Source organism: Ambystoma mexicanum, chromosome 6q, assembly GCF_040938575.1.
Source record: "Ambystoma mexicanum isolate Mex_15411 chromosome 6q, UKY_AmexF1_1, whole genome shotgun sequence".
NCBI classification, from domain to species: Eukaryota; Metazoa; Chordata; class Amphibia; order Caudata; family Ambystomatidae; genus Ambystoma; species Ambystoma mexicanum.
The window spans coordinates 231,626,621-231,651,991 of NC_090937.1; the positions used below are offsets into that span (position 1 = coordinate 231,626,621).

Genomic DNA, 25,371 nt, shown 5'->3' on the forward strand with positions numbered 1-25,371 from the left:
AGGCAGGCCATCCGCCCCAGGTGCCTTGCACGTGGGGAGGCCCCGGATCACCACCTCCAGCTCATCAGAAGTGATAGGGGCGTCCAGTTCCTCCCTCTCCAGGTCGTCTAGGGTGGGCAGACCAATGTCTTCCAGTGTGTTCAGGATGTCCTGGCTCCTGTCCTCCCCAGTGTCCTCATACAAACGTTTGTAGAACCTGAGGAATTCCTCGTTCACCCCATCCTGAGTGTTGCGAAGACCACCGTCCTCACCACGGATCTCATGGATAACCACTCGGGGGGACTCACTCTTGTACAGCCAGGCCAACAGTCTGCCTGGCTTGTCGCCCCCCGCGTGCAGCCTCTCTGTGTATTTCCTATGGTTCAGTCTACATAGTCGGTCCCAAAGAGCGCTGCACGCCACCTGAAGGTCTCTCATCCTAGTCTTGTCTACCTGAGTGGCATTCTCAAGACGAGCCAGGCTCTCCAGTTCCCTTTCGGTGTCCTGAAGCTCCCTCTCGATACCCCCTTGAAGTCCCTTGGATTTAGAGATCGCCACTCCGCGCACCACTACCTTAAAGGCCTCCCACAGAGTTCCTGTAGAACGCACACTACCCGTGTTTATCTCGAAATATTCCCCGATGGCAACCCTCAGGTCCTCTCGGAAACCCTCATCCTGCAGTGCTTCCGCCCGGAGTCTCCATGTGGGGACCCGAGGCCTAGGGGGTTGGTGTCGCCACTCTACCACCAGGGGCGAATGGTCCGACAATACTCGAGCCTTGTATTCCGCCTCCACTATTTCGCCCGCTATCTCGGCAGTTCCAAACACATAATCCAATCTCGTATATGAGTCGTATGGCGCCGCATAATGCGAATACTGCCTCTCCGTGGGGTGGAGTCTCCTCCACACATCCACCAGTCTCAAGTCTCCTAGCAATGTCCCGAGCGCCTTGGCCGCCGGCGACATTTTCCCTTTGGTGTCTGCGGACCGGTCAATTTTGGGATCTAAGACACAATTGAAGTCCCCTCCCCACACCATCGCGCCCCCTACCAAGGGGCCAAGTTTGCCATAGAGGGATCTAAAGTAGGCTGCAGTATCATGATTGGGGGCATACAGGTTGAGGATGTGTACTTCCCTGTTCTCCAGGAGTCCTGTTATCGCCACCATTCTACCCTCCGGGTCCACTATCGAGTCGAGCACCCGGAACGGTACATGCGGCGCCACCCAGGTGATGACCCCTCTAGCATACGCCGAGTACGTGGCACCCACTACCTTGCCCTTCCACTTCCTCGTAACCACCTCCAATTTCTCCCTGGTGAGGTGGGTCTCTTGTAGCAGGGCTATGTCTATCCGCATCCTCTTCAGGTATAGCATGACTTTGTTTCGCTTGAGGTAACTATTGAGGCCTCGGACATTCCAGGTAACTATACGAAGACTATCCGATGCCATCGGTTTGGTCTGTATTCAGCCCCGCCCTCCCCACAATACCCCCTTGGTCTAACACTCCGCCGGCTCTTCCGCCCTTGATCCCCATCCCCCCTCCCTGTTTCCCAACTACACACCACAGCAAACAACCCCTCCCATCCCAACAAAAGCCCAACTCCATCCCTGGATCTCAGGCCCACCCGCGTCTGGTCTTATCCCGTTTACAAGGAATAGGACCCCGCGGGGCGTCGCCGATCTAACAGCGACCTAACTAACTAGATATATTACTATTGGGGACAAAGGAAGCCTCTTGGAGCTCCCAATCAGGTGACCACGGGTGGGCACGCCCCACGGGCCAGCCAGTCAGTACCACATCATACGCATCACATATCGTACAAATGACTATATTCAAGTCCCAATGTCTCGGCCCCGTTGCCCCAGGCGGCCCAGCCATAAGCTACTTATCTTCCGTAGTCTCTGCCTGGATGCATGATTCTTGAGGACTGCCCAGCGCGTCTAGCCAGTCCATCGCCTCAGTTGGTGTTTCGAAAAACAGGGATCTGCTTCTGTAGAAGACTTTCAATTTGGCCGGGTAGAGTAGCATATAGCGATGGCCAGCTTCACAAAGTCTCCTTTTCACCGCTCTAAAGTGCATCCGACTCCGCTGTACTTGTAGCGTGTAGTCAGGGTAGGCCGTAATCTTGGCCGATCCTCTGTCAATCGTTCCCCCTTTTCGAAAGAATTCAAGAATCTTTTCGCGATCACGGTAGTTCAGAATTTTCGCGATCACCGGCCGCGGGGGGGCCCCGGGCGGCGGCCTCCTGGTTAGGGCCCTATGAGCTCTCTCAACTGCAAACCCCTGGGTCAGTACCCCGCCGGTAATCTCCTGTAAAAGCATGGATTCCACAAATTCCGTAGGGTCTGGCCCTTCAGTTCCTTCAGGTAGGCCCACGATACGGATATTGTTGCGTCTGGCACGTCCCTCCGCCTGCTCCGCTCTGTCCTCCAGGTTGCCCACCCGTTGCACAAGGGCGTGTAGCTCCTTTTTATGAGCAGCGCAATCTGCTGTGTTTGTGGCCGTCTCCTTCTCGATGGCCCCCGCGCGTTCCGAGACCGCCCTCACATCCAGCCTAAGCAGATTCACCTCCTCCTGGACGGCACCGATCTTGAGGTTTAAGCCTTCCTGTAGCTCTTTCATGGCGAGGCCCAGCTTGGTCTCCCATGACACTTTTAAGTCCGCAATCGCCGCCAGCACCTCCTGTATCGTGCCAGGTGACTCCGCGGTCGCCACGGGGGTCTCTTTGATCTTGCCTCCTTCCGCCCCTGGGGGGGACTTGGCGTAAGCCTCCATCGTGGGCTGTTTGGCCTTGGGTTTCACACCTCTCGTGGTCATAATGTTGTATGAGTCGGGCGGGGGCCCGTCCCGCCAGTCACCGAGGGGGAGTCACGCCACCCAACGTCCAAAGCCTGACCCACCACACCATGGGGCATCCAACACGCCCGGAGCACTCCGACCACCAGGCCCACGGTCCTGTCGTTACAGCCACATCCGTTCGGCACTCCCGCTCGCTGGGCCACCGTGCGTCCTAGGCGGCGCTCATGTGTTTTAGTCTCCGAGCAAAGGGACGCAAAGGTCCAGCACTCGTGATCGCGACACTGACTTCATGATCCTCGGTGTTCGCAACGTGTCGCCGCCATTTTGTCTTGTCCGCCTGCTCAGGGCTCGTCCCAGTCAATCACAATTATTTCGGTTTCTAAGCCTTCTGAACGTCCCAAACTTTCACAGGATGTAGTGGTGGCATTCACACACCTGGACATCGATTTCCAACGTCGGCCGGCCCCCGTGGACGTACCCCTCCATCAGGATCAAAACAGGATCAGCGGAGCTCCTCCAGAGTGCGACCTCTTACATGGCCGTCCAAGCCACGCCCCTCTCAATGTACTGTATTTAGCCTAGCTGCTAAGATCTTCCCACTTCGAAATCTATTTTCTGCTAGTTTCGTCCTAGAGAAATTCTTATTAAATATAACACCCACGTAGCAGAATTCTTGTACTGGTGCAATCAGAATTTCATTACATTACCAAACAAAGTGTCTCCTTTTATTGTTACCAAACGCCATGATTTTAGCTTTGTTAAAGTTAATTTGCAAATGATCGTCCTTCGAGAGCCATGACTAGCAAGGCTGATCGTAGTTCTTTCTTAGTATGGTCCTTGAGAATGATATTGTCCGCCTAGGACAACCACGCTATATGCTAATTTCCTAACTTCAGAGGTCCAGCAGTATCTTGTTGGAGGTATTTATAAAAGTTTGAGAAATATATATTAAATAAGAAGGGGGCAAGAATACATCCTTGCATTATCCTTCAATGTGTACAGATGTCACTAATAAAATGCCTAGTCTGATTCAACCTAATGCTTATCCTAGTTTAATCGTGCAATCCTATAATGCATCCAAGAAATCCCAGATCAACATGCCATTTATACAGTTTTGCACACCATGTTAAAAGTCGCAGAATAATCGATGACAACAAATAGCAGCAGTCTGTCCTTCAGTTGTGCTGTTCTACATAGAATATTTAGAATTAGCATATTGTGGTTTGTCAAACAATCTTTTTTAAAGCCCATCTGCTGTGCGTGTAGAATGCTCTTTTCTTGTGCACCAACCTTGCAAACGTGATAGAAAAAAGGTTGCAAAAACGTTGCTAATTATATTTCACAATGGGCCTCATTACGAGGTTGGAGGTAGCCATGGTGCTATTAGCAGCATGGCTACCCCAATACAGCATTCCGGGTCCGGGTTGTCGGAATAGGGACTTACCAGGTCATTTCAACCTTGGAGGACCCGGTAAGTCCCCATTCTGAAAACTATTGCCCATTCCCATTCGAGCCCCCATAGGGCTCAATGGGAATGGGGAAGTAGCTAATAACAGGCCCGCAAATAGCGGGCCCGTTATTAGCTCCATGGTCCCTTAGCGGCTCCCGCTAAGGGTGGCTGGTAAAACCTGCTAAGTGACCTCGGAATACGGAGGTAAGGGGTTACCGGCACCGGCATCCTTACAGGTGCCGGTAACCCCTTACCTCCAACCTCGTAATGAGGCCCAATGTAATTAAGCGATACAAACTGGGATCGTTGCGCTGCCCTTTTTTTATAAATTGGAGTTATAAGTGATTCTGCCCTGACATGGGAATTTCTCCAGAATTAATTATCAAATTAAATATTGGCATAAGATGTCCAAGCCACCATATCGGGCTACTTTTTAGTATTAAATTCAGTATCCCATCGGGACCAGGAGCATTACAATTATGATTTCATCAACTGAGAAAGCTATTTTTCTAGATTCTGATTTACCGCTGAGTCAGCAATGTGTTTACGGGCAAGAGGGGCAAATTCTTTCGTTATAAATTTACACCATATATTTTCAGATATCAGCATTAATTGTGGAGTTCTATTTTCCCCAATTTACTATTAATCATCCTCCAAAAGCTCTGAGTCTTTTGAAATTATAGTTTTCATCACGTTTTCATTACAGTTCTGTCTACTAGTCATATGATGAGTGGTTAGCCAATTCTTATATTTTTGACGTAGTATTTTGCTTTTCTCCATGTACAGTTCAAAGTTATATACCGCTGTGGTCATCTACCTCAACTCTTCTATAGAAGTACTCATTGTTGAGTACTAGATTTTTTACAATATATGAGAGGGGTTTTATCATGGAGTGTCAAGAAGTTCAATATTAGCTTTTTAAATGTCCCTAACCATTGCCCTACATTTAGGGGGTTCTACATTATTTCCTGTTTGAGGAGGAAAGAGTTATTTCCCCTTTTGCGCCATGCATCTTTTAAATACCGGATGTTTTTATGAGACCAATTCATCTTGTGGCATTATGATATGATATGATTGGTTATTTATAACACACTTAGGGCCTCATTACACGGTAGGCGGTAAGGGTTTATAAATAACGGTACCGGTAAATCCTTACCGCCTTACTACGAGGTCCATTTGCGGGTTGGGGATTTTAACGCCTGCTTTTTGCAAAGGGACCCAGGGAGCTAATTACGGTACCGCAATTTGCGGTGCCGTAATTAGCGCCTTCCCCATTCCCATTATGCCCTATGGTGCAAAAATGGGAATGGGGAAGGGCAATGGTGGAAGGGGGAATTACAGCCCCTCCAACCTTGGAATGGGGTGGTAATTCCCCTTTCCACCAAGGCGGTGCCGGTATGTTACCAGCATGAACCATGGCGCTAATTGCGTAATGAGGCCCTTAATACCCAGAGATTTCTAAACGCGGAACTGGGGCTCAAACTTGTGTTGCTCCATGCTGTCTTGCTTCCAAGGCGAGCATGTTGCCCCTTAGCTATCCTCCCGAGACGGACGTTGAGCATTAGTATGAAAACGGCCTATTGCTGTTAAAGCATTCCTTCCAAACTGTGTATGTTTTCTTCTGGCTAAGAGCTAGCCTATGTTCTGTGGATAAATTGAGGGTCTTAAGTTTTAACCAAATGAGTTTGGATGACTGAACCAATTTTTAGGGTTTGGTGGTGTTTGATCGTCTGACAATTGATTGCGGCAAACAGACCGAAATAAAAATGCCCGCGTACGATCAATTGTCAGAGGATCAAAGCACATACCAAACGGCCGCACCCCAACCCACACACCCCACCCAACTCCCCTACTTACCTGTTTGCACGCCACCTGGTTCCCCTTAACCCCTGCAGCGTCAGGTCCGTCCCTCTAACGTGGGTTGGATCAGACACCGCAGGGTCCCTTTTTCTTTTCCTTTTTTTTTCTGTCCCCCGGCTCCCATGTTGAGGAAGTGGGGGAACACCCCCGCAACCCACCAAGGCTAGTAAATACCGATCATAGGGAGCGGGGCTTGGAGGGGACCCCGGCAACCCTCGCTCCACATGTTCGGTATGTATTAGCTTAATTGTTTGTTTTTATGTGGTCGAATGGTACAGGCCAAATTCAGTCAAGTGTACCATTCAACCAAATATAATCAAACAATTATGCCAATACCATTTTTAGGGCTTGTCTTGAAATTATAGAAAACTTTTTTACCCAGGGTGTTGTGCCCCCATTCCTTTATTTATTGTCCTAATTGACACAGAGTGGTATGATGTCCCTTTATGGGCATGTTTTATTGATTACTCAAATTGGATTATGGTTCCCGAAGAAATGCATTCAGAGTCCTAGAGCTGTGATTACGAAGCCAGAGGTGTAGCATCAACCTGCCATCATCTGACTTGAAGTACAGGATTAAGGTGTGGGGCTGACCATAAAGTTAAGTGATACTCCTCCTTCTCTTTGAAGTCATTCATGGCTTAAGTAAAATACGCAGATGGTAAGACTGTTTCTTCTTCTGAGTGGTTGTTTTAAGGCTGTCTTTGTCCTGGGATGTAGAGTATATGACAGTACTATTGAACCGAGAACTGAGTCAACCTCATAAAGAACAAATCACCACTGTTGTGATAATGATAGCCGAGTACTAATCGCCTCATCAAGGAAAATACATCACCACTAAAATGCTGAAAGTTGGCCAGTGTTTGCCTCTATGGCAAATCTAGCTATTACCATATTCAATACGAGGAGCCATCAGCTTACCAGTCCAATCCAGCGGGAAAACAGTCAGGTGTGCTTGTGGGCGATAACACAGAGCGTAATGGGAAGGAAGTTCACAGACAAAACCCTGTGAAGAATGCAAAGGAAGGGTGAAAAGTGGAATTCCAAGCACATCAAGTGGAGCTAGAACCACTGACACAAAAGCAGAAGAGAAATTAAACTTAAGATAAGGGAAGGAGGAACTCAGAGTGGCACCAGGAGTGATGATTTATGGACTTCGTGTAGTCAGTGTGGTTACCTGTGGACCGTCCACCTGTGGCGAGTCTGAGGTCTGCGAGAAGGCCGAAGCTATGGGGGTGGGAAAGAATATGGGCCTGTTTATTGATTGTTTCTTATCCCTACCCAGCCTGACTGTTGTTCCATTATGCAGCGGTTGTCCCAGCCCTCCCGTCCTCTATGTTTCCCATTCAAGGAAAGACGCCCATTCCTGCTCTGCCCAGATGGTCCAGGTCCAGTTATCCTTTCGACACACTTTATCTCCTACAGGAGATGCTGGAAGGTGAGTGGCGATGCTGGGTCACATCAGGTCCTGATTGGCATCAGTTACTGACAGGAAGATAGCCACTTGTCTCACCATCCTGAAGGACTCTTGAAAGGAGAAATATTTCTGGTAAAGGTCCAGAATAGTTAGAATTTCCTGTGCTTTTGTCACCCACAATGAGGTAACAGTAAAACAACAAGGTTCCACCACACCCTCTGGACAGTCCTTACTTCCCAAAGCACCAGAAACATCTGGATCAGCAATGGGCGATCTGGAGAGTATGACTGCGGTGAACATGAAGCAAAAGGCTGGGGAGTGTGACTCCTTGGGTGATATGATAAACCTGAAGGTGTCTCCCTGACTAGTCCCCTGAGATCTGTCATCCATCTGGCCAGGACACGGTCATTGCTATTGTATACAGTTGCTGGGGTGGACCAGTGAGGGAGGATCACCTGGATGGGGGGTCTGCGGGGAGTGGAGGTGGGACACCAGTAACCTGCTTCTTTCAACACTTTCCCCCCAGCACGTAGGATATTCCAAAACACTGCCTCCCCGTTCCCCCGTTTTCCGACAAGAACACTTCCACACACCTCAGACAACGGACTAACACCCGAACCGTTTACCTAACATGTCCCAATACAATGGTCAGGCATGGTCAGGCAATTGACCAGAATAACACACACCTGACAGCCCTTTCCCTTCCCCACAGGGATAAAAGGTGGAGCACGAGTGCACGATACAAGCAAGGCAGACCGCATGACATGAGAGCTAAATCAGCACGGCAGTTCAAGAGGAGGAGAAAAACGGCACATACCGAGAGGGTCACAAGGAGATACGCGACCTTGCCCTTTCCGACCAAGGCCCATGAAAACTTGTGAAAAGGATTCACAAGACTGTGAACAATAGCCAGCATGTGTTTCAGCAGATGTCAATGGTACTCGAGACCCTCATCTGCTGATAACCAAGCCGGGGAGAGACGCTGGTGTCCGTTGTACAAGATCTTGACTCCAAAGAGAAAGAAAGCCAAGCGGTTCATCACAGCCAGTGAGTCGAGGGGAGAGTCGATAAAAACCGAACTTTGTTGAACGAAAAGTAGCAAGCGACTAATTGAACTGTGAAAGCATAAAGGGATATTGATATTCGAATGGGGAAAACAAGCAGCAGAGGAGTTCGGCACCACGTGGGTGCTCACTCAGGAAATTCTGGAAGATTACCCGATTGTTGAAACTACCATAACCATAAGGTCTTGAAATAAGGTAAAAATGAGGTCAAAGTGGTCATACAGGGGTCTTGTCAAATCCTTTGTACAGTCAAAAGTCTTTGACCGACAGATGATTGTGAAGCAAAGGGAAACTAATCCCGCTTGGTGAAATTAACAAACGAACAGTGTGTTGCAAATGTTAGCAAGAGTGAACCCGGCGGAGGGATACTGACAAAAAGGGGCAAAGCCTGAATTCCCTATGAACAGTGTGTTGACAGGAGTGAACCTGACCGAGGGATGTCCACAGTGAATTGTTTGAAAAGAGATTAAGACTGAATGCAGGAAAAGGCATAGTGAACCCGAAGGAGTGAGGCTGACGTCTGAAAGGGGTTGAAGCCCAAAGAGGGAGATCCAGGGATGGAAAGTCATCACCCCAAAGCTCATTTTGGGAAAGGAACGTTTTGTTGGTTTTGTTGAATATATGAGTCCCTCGAAGGCAAGAGACTTTTTATTGAAAAGAGACTTAACCATCGAAGAACCTGATAGCTGTATGGAACTGTCAGCTTGTGCTGGGAAAGCTCGAGTGTGTGCTGTGCTCAGGAGACCCACTTTTTCCTGTGCTCAAAACCTGGGGAATGGAGACCCCTGGCAATCACATCCTGATTTATTATTTGTGAACCCTATCCCACACTCTTTCTGTAATTAGTTGTAAGGATTTTGCAATATTTTAGTATAGGCCTTTTACTTTGACAAGATGCCACAAGGACTGCCTTATTATTATTTGATGGTCAAAGCTTGCTCGCAACTTAGATTTAGGTTTATATTAGGCGTTTTTCCAACCTACCTTTGCAGTTTAATAAACACCCTTGATCTGTGATCACATGTGTCTGTCTTTACTGTTGCCACCATGCGTTCCTTACAGTTAACACTGACATTGTGACTTCAATTCATTTCAACATGCTTTGGTGACTGTAGGCCTCTAGTCCCTCTATGGGTGCAGATCTCCCAAGAATAAAAGAAAGGGGGCAGAGGATGCTAGAGTACATTTTGATGTGTTACTTTTATATTCAGATACCAAATATAACTGTCTGCACTAAAGAGTATTTGAAATAATATTGTAAAACCAAACACAAATAAATGTATTCACTTGTTCGGAAGGTTTACGCCTTAATATTTGCACATTCACAAATGTGTGTCAATAAAGGCTATCTTTAGCAACATCCTTCCTCATAAGTGAAGTGCAATATCTCACCAATGAACTTACCCAAGAACCTTCAACTGATTCTAAAAACTTAACACGATTCAGGCTTCTGGCTATCACAATAATAGTGGGCTCCTCTTTCTCAGCCCAAGCCCCCACAATCTGGAACTCGATCCCTTTAACCATCCATTGCATAGAAGATCAGCTCGTCTTCAGCAAGGCTCTCAAAACATGGCTTTTCCCTTCGACAGCTTGACCTACCCAGCCCATCTCTGGTATATTTTATTACTCACCCCCAGACAGGAATGCTGGGGCACCTGAGGAGTGGACAAGCCTTTAGGATAAGCTCTGCAAGATCTTTTTTCTCAACCAGTTGTCAGTCTCTCTTCAATGGAATGTTAAGCACGCCATTGCAATGATACATAACTGCATCTCGCACAGGCACGGCCAACTCTCCCGCCTATGTCTCAATAAACACTACTCAATTGCCCACACCCAAAACATGCATCACCTCCTCCAATAGAATACAGGTGAGACCCATGCAAAATTCGGACAAGCTATTCACATAATCTGACCCTTCTGTCTCTCCCACTCCCCTGACAATTTATCACAGCACCCTTTCGCACACCTGATAAGTATGGGTTGCTGCTAGGGACCTAGCCACTCCCTACGCACCTTCATGCTGGCTAACAATGCTCACATGCATTTTAGAAACCCTTTATTCACCTCCTACATCTCGGACTAATGTCTTCCGAAGGGCGTTCAAACCTTCGAGTATGGCAGTAGACGCTATATAAGTGCCATACAACAACATAACAATGCAAGAATAAAGATAGATGCTGACCTGAACCTCAGGCTTTTTTAACCCCACTGAATCATTCAGTGAAGCCAGGAAGTGATGATTGACTGGTCCAAACCGCTGACCATCCTTTACAATGTGAAAGGAGACAACGCAGCTTTCCCTGGTGCAGTTGCCACACCTTTTCAAAAGTTCAGAAACTGGCTCCTTGTAAATCGGTAAAGCACTCCCAGCTTTCAATGTGAATTGGCCTGTGGTACGAACACAGGAAGATTCCAGAGACCTCCACTGGTGCACTCTCACCTGAAAAAGAGAAAGAAGAGAACGATTTATGAGTGTTTTCCAGGGTACATACGCATACATAACACATCTAATACCAGGAAAGGCCATGTTGATTGGGAGATCAACCTCCTTGGCTACTCCAATTGACCTTTGCTCTCTGTCTAACTGTTTAAAAACACACACACTATTATCCTCTCCTACATGTAATGCAACAAATGGGAGGGATCCAAATGTCACCATGTGCTACTGCTACCGCAACATCTGACTTGCACATGGCAGCAGACACTATAACGGTGTCCAGCCAGCACCAGCACAGAGAGAATCGGCACCCCCAGCAAGCAAGTGCACATCACTTAACAGCGAGCCATCGATCTGGCACAAGACACATGCATGAGGCAGCACTGCCAACGCTTCAGAAAAACATAATACATCGGGAACACAAGATCAAGGAACTGGGCAAAAGGGTTGGATACAATGAAGAAAAGGTCACTGACATCATGAGCAAGATCCTGCAGGTCACAGATGACACTGGAGTGCTCAAAGATGATGTATCAGCTAGCTCTGATTGAAAAGTTTGAGGACCAGGAAAACAGGGTGTGCCAGGAGAGGATCAAGTTTCTAAAAGAGGGCTTTGAGATGGAAGACATGGACAGCTGTATGGAGGAACTGCTCAAACTGATCTTGAAGGAAGGATATGCTGGCCTTATAAAGTCAGATCATGCACACAGACTGGGACAACCTAGGAAAGACTAGTGAATTTCATGAGTACCAGGAGAAGGAAAGGATACTGGTAAAGGCAAGGAAATCAAGATCCATCTGTGATTAAATGACTAGTGCTTTGCAGGATTACAGGGATGAGTAGTTGCAAAACCGCATACTCAGCCCCACACTACTACTTAAACAAGCAGTGATTCCAATCAGAAAGTTGAAACTGCACAACCGAACAGGTATACCCCCTTTGCCTCTTTTTGTAGCGCATGGCAAAGGGAATCTTCAGGAGGGGTGTGAGCTGATAACCATGGCAACCAAAACAGCATTAAAACCATAGTTCCAAAATAAAAGAAAGTCCAATCAAGGTTCTATACAAATACAGGAACTGCAATAAAACAACCAATGCAACAAACTAACTAAAAACACTTCAATCCCTCTAAAGCAAACACTGGCAATGTAGAACTTGTTGTGAAAGGGCACTCTGGGTCATCAGCAGGGACAATCAGGCAAGAGACTTGGCAAAAATGCCAACAGTTCAAAGATGGGTTTTTGAAGAAAACAGTTAGAGATAGGGGCTTGAAGGTCGCTATGTGTCATGCTTACCTGAATCTCCGTCGAAGCGATGGATTCCTTCGACCTCTGCTCTGCTCTCCCCTCACCCGGAAACCAACTCTTTCTCCCTTCACCTGGGGTTCTATCTCTTGTTTTAGGAAGGTGGGCTCTCCGTCCTGGCTCTGCAGGGGCGCTATGGTGCCGGCCGGATGGTTGCCGTGCTGGCTAGAAGCTGTTCTCCTTGCTTGTTTTGGTGATGCTGCTGAGAAGAATGGCACAGCCGCTCCCCTTATTGGTGGTTGGAAAATGTTCAAAAGTCCCGAATAATGTTCCAGGGCCAGTTACTTCACTGACCCTTAGGGCTGTGACTCTGTTGAGTATAATGTCCAATGTCCTCGGATTTCCCATTTGCTTCACTGGGTTCGCAAGGAAGAAGTGCAGGTTTGTATTGCCTTTGTGGATCTTGCTCACCGAGTGTCTATAAAGAATAACCTCTTTCTCTTGTGTTTTCTTTTCCTTGCAGATTGCCAAAGGAAGCTCCAACGGGCGGTGAAGATCAGAAAACCCGTAATTTAGACGAGCGGTGAAGATCAGAAGGACCGTGAAGGAGAATGAAGCTGCGACGCCCTCGGAAAGCCTCGGAAAGGTGAGTAGAAACTGGCACTGAACTAATGCTTCTGTTCTTTTCTCTTTCAGATGCGGAACACGTAGTAGCGAAGATGTAGGCCCAGCCATGCGCCAGAACTGTAGGTAAGCCGTAGAAGACTCCGGGGATTGGGATCAGGTAAGCGCGTGCTCGATGCAACAGAGGAATACACGAAGCAAGTCTTGTTCTTTGGGCGTGGCTTTTATAGAGAGCCTCGCCCAAAGACTAGAGCGTTGCATTAGTTCTGGATTGGCCAAAAAGGAGTCCATGATAGTGGAACAGGAAGTCTCATGTTATTCTATGGTCGCAGGGGTTTTCATTGGCTGACATGGATATTAACCCTGTTTTTGCTCTCCATGCTTTCACCCACAATGCACCTGCCTGTATTCCCTTCTGCCTACCATGAACTGGATATGAGGGCGACTTGATAATGTCTCCTAGTCTAGTGCCCATGACAGTCTTCCCTCTCACGACAACTCCTAAGTGTGTTTTTCCCGGGTCAGGCTTGGTGGGATTGTTCTTATGGAATTTGAGTAATAACCGAGGGGCATGAATGTTCTCACTTGGCTCCCATGACCTATCTTGTGGGCCATATCCCTTCCAGTCTACCAGATAATACAAGGTTTTTCGCACCATTTTAGAATCTAATATCTGTTTGACCTCATATTCTGGTTCCTCCCCTTTTATTACTATGGGGGTTGGCGGAGCTAGTTTCCTAGTCCCAGGCTGTACAGGTTTCAATAAAGAAACATGAAAAACTGGATGTATGCGCATTTGTGGAGGTAGAGTCAATCTCATGGCGACAGGAGTAACTACGCTTTCTATGGTGAATGGACCGAAATATTTAGGTTGAAATTTCCTGGCCCCTTTCAACGCTATATACTTTGTCGATAACCATACTGAGTCTCCTGAGTGATAGTTAGGGGCCTTTTGTTGATGGCAGTCAGCATACTTTTTTCGTGTGTCCTTGGCTGTCTCAAGGTGCCTTACTGCATCTTTGTTTGCTTGTGAGATTCTTTCATGTAAGTTCTCGATGGCAGGCATCTCAATTGTTTTAGGTGGGTCGTATGTTGAAGTTCTCGGGTTGCGGCCATAAAGGGTGTAAAACATCATGCCTGTGGAGGTGTGTATTGAATTATTGTATGCGTATTCAGCCATCCACAGGATTTCTTCCCAAGAGCGTTCTGTCTGGTGTAGTAGACAACGGAGGTATTTCTCCAGAGTTTGGTTGGTACGCTTTGTGTGACCGTCTGTTTGTGGGTGGTGACTGGTGGACAACCGGATTTCCATTGCGGCCAGCGAACAACAATGCTTCCAAAATCGTGACACAAATTGGCTCCCTCTATCGGAGATTAATATGGATGGAAATCCATGAAGCTTCACAATGTTATGGAGGAAAACTTGAGCCACGACCTGTGCAGACGGAATGCCCTTTAGGGCGATAAAGTGGGCCATCTTGGTGAATAGGTCTACTACCACAAGGATGGTGGCAAATCCGGAACTGGGAGGCAAGTCTGTGATAAAGTCCATCGATACTGTGTGCCAAAGTGTGGGTGGTATGGCCAGTGGTTGCAGTAAGACAGCGGGTTTTTGTTGTGAGGCCTTATATTGAGCACACGTTCCGCATGAGTTTACGAAATCGTGAGTATCTTGTCGCCAATTGGGCCACCAGTAAGATCTTCAATCTTTTCAATGTTTTTTCCCACTCCTGGATGACCTTACATTGGTGAATCATGGTAATTAACCAGCACTTATTCCCGCAGGGTACGTGTTGGGAGGTAGAGGCGGTCTCGATAACATGGTAAACCATCTTTGATGGTAAAGTTCACCCCCTTTCTTTTTCATGTCTGTAATTCCTCTATGGGTAGACTTTCCTTTATCTTCTTCTTGAATGCCTCCCACGAAGAATCGTCCCCACACAGACCTAGGATCTTGTTCCTCGGGATGATGTCCACCGGATCGGGAGTTCTGTAGGCTTGATCCCCTTTGCCAATGCGCGATAAGGCATCTGCCTTTCTGTTCTTTACTCCAGGCCGGTAAGTGATCACAAAATCACATTCTGATAGGAATAGAGCCCAACAAAGCTGTCTAGAGGATTGTGCTTTAGCCAACCGTAGATACTGAAGATTCTGATAGTCCGTGATTATGGTAATAGTATTTTTGGCTCCGAGTAGATAATGCCTCCTTTCCTTGAGGGCCTCCTTTATTGCAAGCAGTTGGTTCTCCGTAACCGCATAATTTAATTCCGCTGGTGAGAACTTTTTTGACCAGAAAGCTACGGGGTGTAGATGACCGGTATCAGGGTTCCGTTGGGACAAGACTGCTCCCATGGCTACACTTGAAGAATCGGTCTCTACGATGTAAGGGAGGTCTGGTTGCGGATGTTGTAATACAGGGGTTGATGTGAACCTGCTCTTTAGAGCCCCAAAGGCTTCTTCAGCTGCGGGGGTCCATTCAAATTTCCGATGCTTGCGTAAGAGGGTGGTGATAGGATGCACCAAATGTGAAAATCCTGGTATGAAGCGTTGGTAGAAGTTCGCAAAGCCTAGGAAGCTCTGCACTCCCTTTAGAGACAAAGGTGATGGCCAAGTGAGAATTGCCTCCACTTTCCTGTTGTCCATTCGAATCCCTTGTGGAGACAAGACGAACCCTAAAAACTCAACTTCGGTGACATGGAAAGAGCACTTCTCAAGCTTGGCATAAAGATGGTTTTCGTGCAGCTTGTGGAGAACCGCCCGTACATGTGATACATGCTCTTGTACGGTAGCTGAATAAATGAGGATGTCGTCTATGTACACAACGGCACATACGTCTAGCAGTTCTCGTAGGACATCATTCATGAAGTGCTGGAACGCCGCCGGTGCGTTGCACAACCCGAACGGCATTACCTGATACTCATAGAGGCCGTACCTGGTGCGGAATGCGGTCTTCCATTCATCACCCTCCTTAACACGCACCAGGTTGTAGGCCCCTCAAAGATCCAATTTCGTGAACACTTGCGCTTGTCGTACTTGGTCGAGCATTACAGGTATCAGAGGTAATGGGTATCGGTTCTTCACTGTGACCTGGTTTAACGCGCGGTAATCGATGCACATTCCAAGATCCCCCTCCTTCTTCGGGACGAAGAAGAGAGGAGAGGCTGCGGGGGATTTGGAAGGGCGGATGAAACCATTTGCAAGGTATTGGTCTAAGTAGGCTTTGAGATGGGCGTTTTCCCCTTCCGTCAGTGCATATATGCGGCTACACAGAACCTTTGCCCCTGGTACCAGGTCTATCTGGCAGTCATAAGAACGATGCAGGGGCAGAACATTGGCCTGTTCTTTGGCAAATATTTCCCGGTATTCCTGGTATTCGGGGAGTAAAACTCCCAACATCCCCAACACGGGAGTGTTTTCTGAGATGCTGATATAGGCTGCTCCGGCAACTGACCTGACTCGTAACAGTTTCTGCAGCCCCTGGGAAAGGTTAATGATCTCCTACGCCAGTCTATAAGCAGGTTGTGTTTCGCAAGCCAAGGTATGCCAAGGATAATTTGGAATTGTGGCGCTGAAATCAGATCAAATGAGATTTCCTCCTTATGCCCGTCTTGACAGAGCATTAAGATCTTGGTGGTGCAACGGGTAACCGGTCCTGACAGCAGCTGAGTTCCGTCGACCGCAGTTACGTTGTCTATAATTTCCTTCGTACAACTTGCTAACCCAATTCTGTCGGCTGTCTCTATATCCAGATAATTCCCAATGGCTCCACTATCCACAAAAACTTCTAGTGCGTGTAACCTGGAAGGCTGGCGCTGGTCCACTATGGTCACCGGAATGGTAAAATGGGAGGTCGAGGGAGACTTAGTTGCGCTCGGCAAACCACCTCTAAGTTTGCCGGGCGTTGGAGTTTTCCACCTCAGTTGCTTCCTTTGCTCCATCCATAGCCCCAACCGTCTTTCGGGGCGGTTTAGCCGAACAGTTACGAAGAAAGTGGCTGGAATGCCCACAGTACAGACATAATTGCTCTTGCCGCCTTCTATCACGTTCCGCTTTAGTAAGGGGCCCTCGAACTCCCCCTAATTGCTTAGGGTCAGGATGTGCTTCCATGGACTGGCGAGCTGACGTCTCCTTGGGCCGCATATAGAATGTTCTGCTCTCAGAGCGTGAGCGGTCGGCTCTCCGGTTTTGCAAACGGTAATCTAGCTGGAGTGCTAGGTCTATGTATTCAGCACACCCCTCGGGTGGGTTAACTACTTGGGCCAGGATGTCTTTAAGCTCCCCCTTTAGGCCTCGGTAAAAAAGAGTTGTACGTTTTTCTTCTGGCCAACCTGTTTTGGCTACCAGGCAATTGAAAGTTGCTACGTAAGCCAAAAGGTCCCGATTCCCTTGTCGTAGGGATAATAACTCATCATCCAAGGCCTGTCCTTGTGTACTGCGGGCAAAAAGCTTTTCCAACTCACGCTGGAAGCCGGCAAAATTTCGAAGTAATGGATCGTCCCTATTTACTAATGGTACGGACCAATCTGCTGCATGTCCCCCCAAGTATGACAACACAAAGGCCACTTTAGACTGATCAGTGGGAAACAGCCCTGGCTTACACAGAAAGTGTAGACGACACTGATTCATAAAAGTGCTGAATTTTCTGGGCTCTCCTGAGAACCTCTCCGGGGGCGCCAGGGGTATGTTCCCAGGAAAGACTACTTGTACTGGGGCTGCTATGGGTTGGGGTGGTGTAGATGGCGGTGCTGTGGCTCCCCCGGCAATGGAGCCATACCCGCTTGGGTCTGTAGTAATTGCGAGCTATCTCATCCATTTTATCCCTGGTCACTGCCAATTCTCGCCTTAAGGCGTTTGTCTCCGAACGAGCTGCATGCACCTCGGCCCTCAGCTCCCCCAATAACTGACAGTTGATCTACCTCTGAGGTCTCCATCGCTCAGGCGGCGGTGTTTAAGGTTGGCTTTGTGTTCTGTCACGCTCACCTGAATCTCTGCAGGAGCGATGGATTCCTTCAACCTCTGCTCTGCTCTCCCCTCACCCGGAAACCAACTCTTTCTCCCTTCACCTGGGGTTCTCTCTCTTGTTTTAGGAAGGTGGGTTCTCTGTCCCGGCTCTGCAGGGGCGCTATGGTGCCGGCCGGATGGTTGCCGTGCTGGCTAGAAGCTGTTCTCCTTGCTTGTTTTGGTGATGCTGCTGAGAAGAATGGCACAGCTGCTCCCCTTATTGGTGGTTGGAAAACGTTCAAAAGTCCCGAATAATGTTCCAGGGCCAGTTAATTCACTGACCCTTAGTGCTGTGACTCTGTTGAGTATAATGTCCAATGTCCTCGGATTTCCCAGTTGCTTCACTGGGTTCGCAAGGAAGAAGTGCAGGTTTGTATTGCCTTTGTGGATCTTGCTCACTGAGTGTCTATAAAGATTAACCTCTTTCTCTTGTGTTTTCTTTTACTTGCAGATTGCCAAAGGAAGCTCCAACGGGTGGTGAAGATCAGAAAACCCGTAACTCAGATGGGCGGTGAACATCAGAAGGACCGCGAGTGAAGAATGAAGCTGCCGACTCCGTCAGAAAGCCTCAGAAAGGTGAGTAGAAACTGGCGCTGAACTAATGCTTCTGTTCTTTTCTATTTCATATGCGGAACTCGTAGTAGCGAAGATGTAGGCCCAGCCGGGTGCCGGAACTGCAGGTAAGCCGTATAAGACTCCGGGGATTGGGATCCCACGAAGCGCGTGCTCGATGCAACAGAGGAATACACGAAGAAAGTCTTGTTCTTTGGGCGTGGCTTTCATAGAGAGCCTTGCCCAAAGACTAGAGCGTTGCATTAGTTCTGGATTGGCCAAAAAGGAGTCCATGCTAGTGGAACAGGAAGTCTCATGTTATTCTATGGCCGCATGGGTTTTCATTGGCTGACATGGATATTAACCCTGTTTTTGCTCTCCATGCTTTCACCCACAATGCACCTGCCTGTCTTCCCTTCTACCTACCATGAACTGGATATGAGGGCGACTTGATAATGTCTCCTAGTCTAGTGCCCATGACACTTTGGTTCCAAAAAGTGGGTCAGGTGGACAGTGCCTTGCCACAGTACCTTTGGTTTCTTGTATTTTGGGGCTAAGCAGCATTGGCCCAGCCTTCTAGGAGCTTCCTTTGGTGGTGATCTGGTATCAGGTTTGTGAGTTGGTCGACTGAGTCCAACACACTGTGCGGTCCAAGCAGCAATAGCACGCGGCATGAAGAAGCTTCGGAAAAGGCAGGTGATGTCCGTGTTGGTGCAGTTTACAAGCAGTTCAATTCAGAAATCAAGGCCCAGAACTGTTCCTCGGCTTCTGGGTTGTTGGGTCACCCAATCTAGGGTTCTGCAAATCCAATCCAGGAAGTTGTTTTGCACCTTCAGGAGTTCCTTCACCTTCAGTGAACAGGATCCTGGTTCATCTGCAGATCCCTTTGTCCACAGCATTTTTTTCTGTGTTAGATGACTGTAGGTCTTTGCCACTGTCCAGATAGTTCTCTGTGGTTGTGGGAAATAAATCTCTGGAAGAGGTTCAAGTTTTTTTCAGGTGTGCACATGCTCAACCTTTGAGTTTGGAGCATGTGCTAATAGAGAATTGTGCAAACTGGCACATTTGCTAGAAAACCCCGTCAGCAGAAATTGTTAGGCTCCCCTACATAACCCAACCATTAACAATGTATCCTTCCTTACATCAGGATGGATAGACCTGGACACCTTGCATGCTCAAAAGTGGAAAATCACTACACTCTAGTCATAGTCGACTATCTTACTCGCTACCCAATGACTTTCAAATTCTAGATAATAGCTCACAGAAGAGATCCTTGAACATTTAGTTCCCTTCTTCAAACAGATAGGCTTCCACAAGGAGATCCTTAACAAATGGAGGACACAGGGAAATGAAGTTTTATATTTGCATTAGAACTTGTTTGCCTCCATTTACCGGACTCAGACATATGGGTTGGTGAAAAAATCTAACTAGACTCTTAAGATATTGCTCAGTGCAATTGGGATGAGCTGGACCATGGCGCCAGGGGTATATTATTTACAGAGCAGAAGTTGTCCTAGGCGTCCACCAAGTTCACTCCTGTCGGTTACGGGTGGCATCCTCAGGATGACTCAGACATGCTAACCGAGTGGCGAGAACAACAAGGAGGCCAGCCCATCAATGCTGCCCTATTTATACATGAAAATAAAGATTGTATGACTCTACTTAGTGAGTTGCTACCAGAACACGTAAAACAGACCCAAGTAAACCACAAGCGCTTGTGCTATGAAAAGGCTAGGCCACAAAAGTTTCAACTCAGGAACGAGGACGTGTTACTCTCCAAAACCAGAGGCATAGTCCCTGTATAGTTAGTGAGTTATTGAGGGATTTCAACCATAGAATCCAGCTGCTAGATTTCTGTAAAAAAGCTACAAAATCGATTATGTCAATTGGGCATTCTAATCTTTGCAGGGCATCAGACAAGATATTGTAAAGACGGAATTGGCACAGTTTTATGATTTGGGAGCTGCAACTCCAACGCAAGGCTTCTACACATACTGCTGCTTGGGTGAAGTAGCGAAATGAGAACAGTAACACAAACCTTTTTACCTCTACAAGGTTAAACACACTAGCAGACAATCTTTAGATCTAGCTAGAACCTTAATACTCAAGAACCCACAACACTGCCTATAAACAAGATCTACAAGACTGCTGGAGTCATTTTCCAGGTTAGTTATCATGGGATGTGTGAAATGGTACACAAGTTTTTCCACTGTGTCCAGGTACCTCTGGGGAAACGACCAGAAACCCAAAGACAGATCTTAGGGAAAAAAATACAAATAAATGCTGAAATAAATGCTGGATTTATTGGTCATAGAATGATCCCATGGTCAAAAGTCCTCTTCAATGGAAATGGTGTAAAAGCCTGATGGAGAGCTGGCAATTTTGCATGACTTTTGAAAAGCTAACAAAATATTGATGCATACCCCATGCTCTGGGCGGACAAACCCATAATAAAAACGGAGAATTGCAGTCATAATACTATTTCTCTGGAAAGGGTACTGGCCGTTGCCCCCCTCTTCATCCTGAGGTTAAAGGAAATAATGTGCAATTATTTCAATACACTGTTCTTACCCTGCATGGAGCCCTGGCAATGTTTCAGTGGATAATGACATCTCGTTATAAGGGGCCTCATTACGACCCTGGCGGAATGGGTTTAACAGCGCCAGCAAAGGTTCTGGAGCTGTTAAACCCATTCCGCCCTATTACAAGGTCCCCTTGCGGGACCCGCTCTGGACGTCTGGTCAGACCAGACGTCCTTTGCGGGTCCCGCGATGGGACCAGGGAGCTAACAACGGGCCCGTTATTAAGCTCCCTCCCCATTCCCATTGAGCCATATGGGGGCTCAAATGGGAATGTGGATGGGTAGATTGAATGAGGAATTACCGGATCCTCCAAGGTTGGAATGGCCCGGTAATTCCTCATTCAATGAACCCGGACCCAGACCAGAGTTTGGAGGCAGCCATGCCCTTATTAAGGGCATGGCTGCCTCCAAACTCGTAATGAGGCCCCAAGGTCTTTTAGGGAATTTGCCAGGGCCTATATAGATGACAGTTATCCATAGCAAAACCTTGGAAAATCACATGCGTCATCTATATTTGGTGGGTCATTGACTTGCGAAATGCAAGGATAAAATCCAATCCGGAGGAATGTCGTTTGGCTCAGTCCACAGTTAAATATTTTGGTGTTTGTGTGGGGAGTAGTATGGTACTGCTACAGTCTTAAAAAGTGCAAGCTGTCCACAAAGTACGCCAACCAATTACCAAAAAGGAACTGCAAGCCTTCTTAGGCTTAGTGGGGTATTCAAAAATGTTGATTATATCTAACTTCCCCACTGCAGCAGGAGCCTTTACTGCCCAACTAAAATCTGGTCAACCCACCCAGTTGACTTGGAGCTAGTTAGAAATAAATGCCTTTTGGTCTCTGAAGGAGGCGTTATGCAGCCCTCCTTTACTGATGATGCCGGACTTCTCCCAACCAAGTCCATTTAATCCAATGCCTAGGAGCAGACCAAGAGAAACAGGAAACAAGGCTTGGAACAGCGTATCCTATAGTTTAGCTAAACCTCTTTCCCTGTGAAAAGAATTACCCTCTACTAGAACTAGTGTCTGGCAATTAATTTGGCAGTCAAAGCTTTAAAATACTACCTCAAAATGTTTGCCTTATTACAGATCATGTCCCTCTCACGTGGTTGGTGAGGAATAATGTAATCCCAGGATCAAGGGATGGGTTTTCAGCATAGAGTCATACGTGTTTGCTGGAAATTGGAGAAGGCAAGCTACAATGTAATGTAGACTTTTTAAGCAAACAATACATATTTTTTGACAAAAGGTCTAGGAGAGGCCAGTCAAAAGGCAAGGAGGTATTTGACAGATTCCCTCTGACACTGCTTTAGGCAACCCTCCAGACCATTGTCCTTTGCCTGCTGAGCCATTACTGAAAGGGAAAAGACCATATGCAAAACAGGCTTGGATTCACCTCAATAGGAGCAGTCCACCACAAACTACTTGGTTACATCCCTTCTGTATGAGACCACAAGCAACCCGCCAACTTTACAAATTCCAATAGACCAGCCACCTGATGAAACCCTTGCTAACAGGGAGATTCCCTCAATTGAGGTGTGCCATAAACCCTACCAGAATATAACCAACAGCAATGTAAAGGACTGTGTTCAGAATTACAGGCAATCCATTCTTGCCAAACTGCCGGTCAATGAAATGTTATGTTAACAGTCTTTTACACTTTGCACATCACCACTGCAGTGGTCTTCAAGTAGGTAAAAGCCTTGTCCATCAATAGATGAATTATGACACCAGCCAAGGTGCCGACCAGTCCCTGGTGTAGGGTGTGAAGGAAGTAGGGAAAAGGTGAGCGGGGGAAGTCAGAGAACAAAACATACCAACATAGCTCAATAGATAAAGGGAAGGGTAACATAAAGGCATAAAGGTGAATTATGGTGATCATTGGGGTGTATGTATAGCTCCTTGTGTTTTTAACCAGGAAGAAATGTGTTCCAGTGAAGGAATGAAAACTGTCCATTTTAGCAAGCAAACTTTCTTGGTGGTGGTTACTAGAATTATGTAGTGGTATTAGTAGAAGTCATGTTATGGATGTGTAATGGTCTTGAGGTGTGCCCAAGAGTGCCTATCAGTTGTTGGGTTCTCTAACCAGTAGTTATATCACACTCTCTCCTGAAATCCTGAAGGGGATCTGGTCAAGTTGAGTCCGTGGACTGAACATCTGGCCATATGCACAATTAGTGCTGGGGACTGTGACGATCCGTCAGATGGTCCACGGTACAGCAATGGGGTCTCCTGTGGCCCTGACAGCAGCCAATCTCTATGTTGAATTTTTCGAGATACAAGTCATTTATCAAGATACCAATCCATTCTTCAACCACATTTCCTTATGGAGGCGGTTTATAGACGATATTTTAATCATCTGGGATAGCTCAAGGGCATACTTTGCAGCGTTTATGGAGTGGGTTAACCAACAGAATCCATATTTGAATTTACTTCTACCTGCATTGATAGGGAGGTCCATTTTTTAGACATTACTATTAGTGTCGTTATTCTTGGGAAAGTGCTACAAGTGAGACCATTTCACAAACCAACAGATGGGAATGCCGTCTTATGTTTCGACAGTTGTCATCCTCGACATACACGTGAGAACTTACCATTCGGCCAATTTTTGCATTTGAAGCGTAACAGTACGCAAAATAATACATTTCGAGCGGAAGCAGAGGTACTGAGCTCGAAATTATGAGCAAGAAAATATCCCCACAAGATACTTAAGAATGAATTAAAAAGAACAATTAACACCAATCGTGAGGCTCTCTTAGAATATAAAACCAGAGACACAAGGAATACTAGGATTGTGTTTGTGAGCAATTTTTCTCCTAAGTCTAATGAAGTAACTAGAATCATTAAGCAAAATTGGCACATTCTCCAAAGGGGTGAATGACCCTTGGAAAGACCTCTTTGCGCTTTTAAGCGCACATCAAATCCCAAGGAACTATTAACTAAAAATGATATTTCACTGAGACCCCTGAGACAGAAAAGTGTCACAGAGTTCTGGGGCCACCCCCAAGGGAAAGCGCAATCTCCTTGTGGGAGTTGTGTGAATTGTAAATACACTACGAGGTCGACAGAAGTAGACCTAGGTTTGGAGAAACCATGGTCACAGGTACAGTTCACTAACTGCAATTCGACCAATGTTGTTAACGCTGTTTGGTGTCCTTGTACAAGAATCTATATAGGTATGACAGAACGCAGAGTCAAGCTTAGGATTAGTGAACATAGGAGTAATATTGAGAACAAAGTGTTAACCGCACCACTAGTTGGTCACATTCTAGCTATGGCACATAGCAGTGATACACTAAGATGGACGGTACTGATACACGTGGCCGCAGCTTCTGTCAATGACACAGTGAACAAAAGGCTATTCAACCGTGAACAATGGTTGATTTTTTTGACCACTGCTTCAGAGACCGGTTTGAATGGACAGGTAGAGTAGCTGAACTGTTAATTAGATAAACCTGTGCTTGCAAAACATTTTCATGTTTGTAACAATACAACACCTTGCTGGATTCTTCTTGCACCCATGCCACAAAAAATGATCTTTCACTCTCAGCAAAACAAATGTTTTCACTCTCACCAATTTAAGCTGGGCATAGTCCCAATATTTTGGGAATCATCCAGGTGAGATCATTTTCATCAGCGATAGGACGTTCAGAAACTAGTGTTAACAGCCATGAATCTGAAGCAGACATAACTTTAAACTTACTGACCGAGTTGATTCATCTTTTGGTGTGGAGTTCAGTTAAGTACAACAAGATTTATAAATATGCCCCCTTGAGTACGTGTGAATGGAGTAAGGTAGTGTTGTTTCATCAGTTTAAAGATGATATCACGGGTGTGACAGGGTACGCGACAACGTAGTTACGTTAAAAGAAAGATATAACGGCAGCAGTACGCAACAATGATCATGTGATCAGGCTACATACAGGAGCCGATGCGTTAGGAAGGAAGCACTTGATTCTATCACGGTGCGTCGCACTGCTATGTGAACTATGAGAACATTAGGTTTTGTTGGTACTTAGTAAGTATTGCTGAACTTCAATACGTATTGACGTGGGAGCATATCTTTTTGTGTCTTTTTGGTTGTTTCACAGTGCGTAGTGCCGTGTTTGACTTTGACGAAGGAAGCATACTGCTGTTACCCTGTTTGACGATTAAACAAAATTGCGTTTGAGGAATGGCAAAGTGCCTCTCACGACTTTGGTAAGCTGTACCGACAGGACATGAGACTGATGGAATCATCAGGTGTTTCTTTCGCACGGAGGGTGTGCTACCGATTATGCAAATGAACTGACGGTTAATCGCGCTTGTTTGTCATTTTATAGTGCACACGTCAGAGTCTGTTAACCATAGCTGCACTAGT

At 46.8% G+C, this 25,371-nt stretch overlaps 1 protein-coding gene across 1 annotated transcript in view; it reads right to left on the bottom strand.

Moving 5' to 3' along the window:
- Positions 1–25,371, bottom strand: part of MANBA (mannosidase beta) — a 907,503-nt gene that overhangs the window by 19,566 nt on the left and 862,566 nt on the right. The window contains exon 16 of the mRNA XM_069630691.1: positions 10,756–11,013. Coding sequence (XP_069486792.1) covers positions 10,756–11,013 — 258 coding nt within the window. The remainder of the gene's footprint in view (positions 1–10,755; positions 11,014–25,371) is intronic.